General features: G+C 47.3%; 1 protein-coding gene across 1 annotated transcript; it reads right to left on the bottom strand.

Moving 5' to 3' along the window:
• Window positions 1–549: 549 nt before the first annotated feature.
• LOC124163772 (uncharacterized protein K02A2.6-like) lies at window positions 550–5088 on the bottom strand. Its single transcript, XM_046540855.1, has 2 exons — window positions 5043–5088; window positions 550–4043 (listed from the first exon to the last, which is right to left on the bottom strand). The coding sequence occupies exons 1-2, from the start codon at window positions 5086–5088 to the stop codon at window positions 550–552; spliced, it is 3540 nt and encodes a 1179-aa protein (XP_046396811.1).
• Between the last annotated feature and the right edge of the window lie 234 nt (window positions 5089–5322).

A 5322-nucleotide genomic window follows, 5' to 3' on the forward strand; every position in this document is an offset into this window, starting at 1 on the left:
AGCATTCATTTGCCAATAAATATTTGTTCTTTGCTTGTTTTTTATTTTTTTAATGTTATTACACTTTGTTTAAGATACCTGTCTCAAACTGGCCGAATTTAAGATATGCGTTGTTAGAACTTAGCCATCGATATATAGGAACAATAATTTTATAAAAGTAGGGAAATACATTGTGCTTTACATCATTTGAAGAAATGGCCAGCTATAGTATAAAATAGACTGATATAAAACTAAGTAAACAGATGAAATCGACTGGTCAAAGGCGGAAAATATCTGATAAGCACTGTGTTGTTGCCGTAAAAATAAGTAACTCCGTTCCGGGTTTCAGCCTCTTTATTGAGTAGCCAACAAGTAACTTTACACAGTCTGGCTTTACAGCAAAATAACCCCCGTCTGCCCCAAGACACGGCCTTTTATATCCGTCGCTCCCGCAGCTCCGCGACCTCGGCGCCCGCTGTCTATCCGGGGTTGTCATTAAATGGGGCCTCCGCGACGAACCCGCCACATCTCTCCTTCTGAAAAAACACTGAATAAAACAGGGAAACGGGTCTAAGGAGTGTATCGTTGAGGGGGACGCACAAGTCGTCCGTATCTCGTCCTGAATACTCCCGTCTCTGGTGGGCTGTGGCTCTTCGCTGTAGACTCGAGGTCTGGAAAAAATGCTTCATAATCACTCGAAATACTCGGCTGCCGTTCCGCTAATGTCAGCGCCACCCGATTCCTCCTGATGACTCCACTACCCGTCTCAATGAGATAGGACCGGGGATGGCCCGACTCTCCGACAACCGTTCCATACTCCCGACGATCTCTCACCCAAACGGTGGCTCCCGCAGGCAATAGGGGTAGTTCTTTCGTCCGGTGTCGTCGGTCGTAGTTCCTCTTCTGTCTCTCCGCGATGACCTTATTCTTATCCCGTAGGACCGTGAGGCTGGGCCATTTGGGATTCAACTTCGTAGGATGAAATGGCAAAGTCGTTCTCAGCTTACGTCCCATTAGTAGTTCCGCTGGGGAATACCCCGACTCCATGGGTGATGCACGGTATGCAAGAAACCCCAACCACGGGTCTCTTTCTTTCGCCAGTATGTTTTTTACCGTTTTCACCGCTGCTTCCGCTAGTCCATTACTCTTTGGGTAGTATGGACTGCTAGTTACGACATCCATTCCGTATTTGTTCGCGAATTCCTGGAACTCTCTTCCTCCAAATGGTGGCCCATTGTCCGTTCGGACTACTTGTGGGATTCCGTGACGTGCGAATATTGATTTTATTTTCGCTATCACGTTCGTGGCCCGCGTATTTTCCAAATACGCGACTTCAGGGTATTTTGAAAAGTAGTCTACGATGACTAAGTACTCACGCCCTCTGCTATGAAAAATATCCATTCCCACCATCTGCCAGGGCCGTGCCGGTGTCTCCGTAGGTCTCAACGGCTCTACTCGCGATGGACGACGTTCGAGACATTCCGGGCACTTGCTTATCATTTCCAGTATTTGATGGGATGCTCCTGGCCACCACACCGACTGCTGCATCCGCCTCCGGCACTTTGAAATACCTAGATGACCTTCGTGGATACGGCTCAATATCTCTTTCCTCCATGATTCCGGGATGTAAACCCTGGTCCCCTTGACTAGTAGCCCGTCAAGGAGGGAAAGATTTGCTCGTTCGTGGTAAAAGCTGGTATCCTCCAACAGCAGTTTCTCTTTACGTGGCCAGCCTTCTTTCACATACTTAGTTATTCGTCGAGTTCTTTCATCTTCTCGTTGCGCTTTCAACACTTCCTTCATGAGTTTGTCGCTCATTGGTAAATCCGCTTTCACAGCTTCGACGTACAATTCCACGTCTTCATCGGTGAGAATATCGCCTTCTTTTGGGGTTTTGGAGATTGGTGATCGTGAGAGAGCATCTGGCGTATACAATTTCTTTCCGGGAACATAAATTACCTCATAGTCGAAACGCATGAGGCGCATACGGAAACGCTGCACTCTGGCGGACAATTCGCTGAGGGGTTTTGTTCCCAATAGTGCCACGAGTGGTTTATGATCCGTACATAGAAGAAATTTCTTGCCTACTAAATAATTTGCTAATTTTTCACACGCCCAGGTAAGCGCTAATACCTCCTTTTCCAATTGGGCGTAGCGTCTTTCGGTATCTGTCAACGTCCGTGACGCAAAACATACCGCTCTCCAATCACCATCTGACTGCCGCTGCTCTAGTGTAGCTCCCAATCCATATGACGATGAGTCGGCTAATACTCTTGTCGGTCGATTTGTCTCGTACATGGCTAATGATGGGGCACTAGTTAATCTTTGCTTGATTTCTTGGAAAGCTTTGGTGTGCATAGCAGCCCATGGCAAAGGCTCTTTTTCCCTCATCAGCTCTCTCAACGGTTGGGTAACATCCGCCAAGTGAGGGAGAAATTTCAGATGATAATGCACAATTCCAAGAAATCGACGTATCTCTGCTACCGTTTCGGGCTGCGGCAATTTCTCTATTGCCGTAATTTTTTCAGGATCTGGCTTGATTCCATCCTCGGCCGATATGACATGACCTAAGAATTTTGTCTCTGCGACCCGAAATCGGCATTTCTCGCGATTCAACGTGATCCCATTTTCTCTAAGACGCTGGAGGACGGCGTTCAATCTCACGTCGTGCTCCGGCTGCGTCGCTGCAAATACGAGTATGTCATCCATAACGTTGACTACTCCCTTTAACCCCGTCAATGCTTCAGACATGCGTCTTTGAAAATGCTCTCCAGCTGAAGATAATCCCATCGGCATCCGGTTAAAACAATACCTTCCAAAAGGGGTAATGAAAGTAGTCAGCGGACGGCATTCCCTCTCTAGTGGTATTTGGTAGTATCCTCTGCAAGCATCCAATTTTGTGAAAATTTTCGCTTCTGAAGCCTTCATCAGTGTTAGACATTCATCCACGGTTGGCAGTTCGTGCTGTTCTTTCCGAATGCATTTATTTAATTTAGTGAAATCTACACATATTCGAACTCCTCCGTCTGCTTTAGGCACTACTACCATGGGCGCGCACCACTCCGTCGGCTCTTCTACCGCCGTTATTATTCCTTCCCCCACCATTTTCTCGATTTCTTTCTCAACCTTATCTCTCAATGGCAAGGGCACTCTTCTCGGCGTAGATACCGCATAGGGCACGGCTTCATCCTTGATGCGAATGACGTAAGGTTTCGGCATTCTTCCTAGCCCACGAAAAAGTTCCTGGTAATTTTCTTCCGGATGGCCAGTTGTTATTTCTCGCAGCCAAGTCAAAATTCCCAGGGATGATATAGCTGGACGTCCCAAGAGCGCATCTTCAACTCCATTCACCACGAAAATCTCGTCCTCGTACACGCGATCCTTCCAACGTAGAAGTGACCGGAATTTTCCTTTGGCCTGCAATCTGCTTCGATTTGGGCCGCGGAGGAATGTTGTGGTGTTTTCGAGTTGTATTCCCTTCAACGTTTTAAATAATTCGGCGCCGATGACAGTGACATCCGCGCCTGTGTCGACTTTGAAGGGGATTTCTTGGTTACCGATGACGAGTGAGACCCTCCATGGTTCTTCTCCCGTCGAAATGCTTCCCAAAAAGAAATGGTCGTCTTCACCCGGTAGCCGCTTGTCAATTTCAGCAACCGCCTTCGTTCTGCAAACTGCTGCCCAATGTCCTTTCTTTTTACAAAGGGCGCACGCAGATTGACGCGCCGGACATCGTGCGAAAGCGTGCTGCGGCGTTTTCCCGCACCGTGGACATTTGCGACCACTCACCTTCATTTGGTCGGGTAGGGCGGCTGTTGACGTCGATGCCTTCTGGTGCCGTGGAGCCTTCTTCCGCACCACGTCCACCTCAGATCCTCGTGCCTGCGAGTGGACTGTTTTATCTTCCCCTGAGTTACTCCTTATCAGCGTCTGTTGCCTGTGCACGTCTTCTGCTTGCCTCGCCTTTGTAACGGCTCTCTCCAGCGTAAGCTCCGGATCCAATTGTAGGGCTTCGGACAACTTGGCGTTCCGTAAACCAACTACCAGACGGTCCCTCACCAATTCTTCACGCAGGGTGCCAAATTTACAGTTTTTAGCGAGAATATGCAGATTACGAACGAATTCTTCCACCGTTTCGGTCTCTCCTTGCAGTCGCTTGTTGAAACGGGCACGTTCGTAAATTATATTTACCTTCGGGACAAAATGCTCTTCAAACTTTCCAAACACGATACTGTACTTCTTTTCTTCTTCCGCCGATAGGTTGAAGGATGATAGTATATCGTCCGCGTCGTCACCCATTGCATAAATCAATGCGTCGACTTGCTCATCTTCTGGCTTTTTGGCGAGTCCAGAAGCTCGTCTGTACCTCTCGAACCGTCGACTCCATCTTGGCCAATCTTCCGCCACGAAGGAAAACTGCTGGGGTATGGACCAGGTAGGACCTCCTATCCCTTCGACTTGCTTATTCGACATAATAACACACCTGACACCATGTGTTGTTGCCGTAAAAATAAGTAACTCCGTTCCGGGTTTCGGCCTCTTTATTGAGTAGCCAACAGGCAACTTTACACAAGCACAAGGGTCGGGTCAAAAAATCGGTCGCCGCGAAACAAAGCAATACTTTGAAAATCTAATCAATTTCGAACGGCGTTTTCTTATTTTCAACATTATTTGAGAAACTCCAGTTAGGTCAATATGATACGACGCGACTAATTATGGGTTAAATTATGATTTCCATGGTAGTGGCCCACGTCGCCCCAATAACGACGTTGGGATCTCCCTATCCCTATCTCTGGAGGCATCGTCGGGCTCCCATCGCGGTGGCATGGCGCCTCCTATCCTTATTTCCTTCCAGTCCTCTCCCTTCCGAGGTGTCTGGTGAAAAGAAAAGGCTTAAATAGACCCAGCCCTCGTAAAAGTAACCCATCAACCCATTCCTGAGTCCTCGCTTCATCTGGCATCAGCCATCTAGGGTTAAAATTTAGTGACACAATTATTCTCCACCCTGTATTTCGCAATAAATCACTATTTCTTGTGGCATTGCCCATCCACCGGGCCCTTACCTCGGCGCATGTTGCTTCTAAGTTCCCTTTCATCTACCCTCTTCATCTCGTTCTAACATTAACTATCCAGTCTTGCATCTTCCTACGGCACCAGGGCTCAATGGCGTACGTCTTCTTGAGATCAATTCCATTGCTGTCTACTTTTTAAAAAATATTTCCATCTACTTTTTCTTTATTTCTAGCCGTATTGTATGGGTTAGGCTTAAAATGACGCTTACCACCTGCTTGACCGGTCGTATATTATCTTTTTTATAAAGAAAAATATTTTTATGAATTCTTT

Source organism: Ischnura elegans, chromosome 8 (assembly GCF_921293095.1).
Source record: "Ischnura elegans chromosome 8, ioIscEleg1.1, whole genome shotgun sequence".
Taxonomy (NCBI): Eukaryota; Metazoa; Arthropoda; class Insecta; order Odonata; family Coenagrionidae; genus Ischnura; species Ischnura elegans.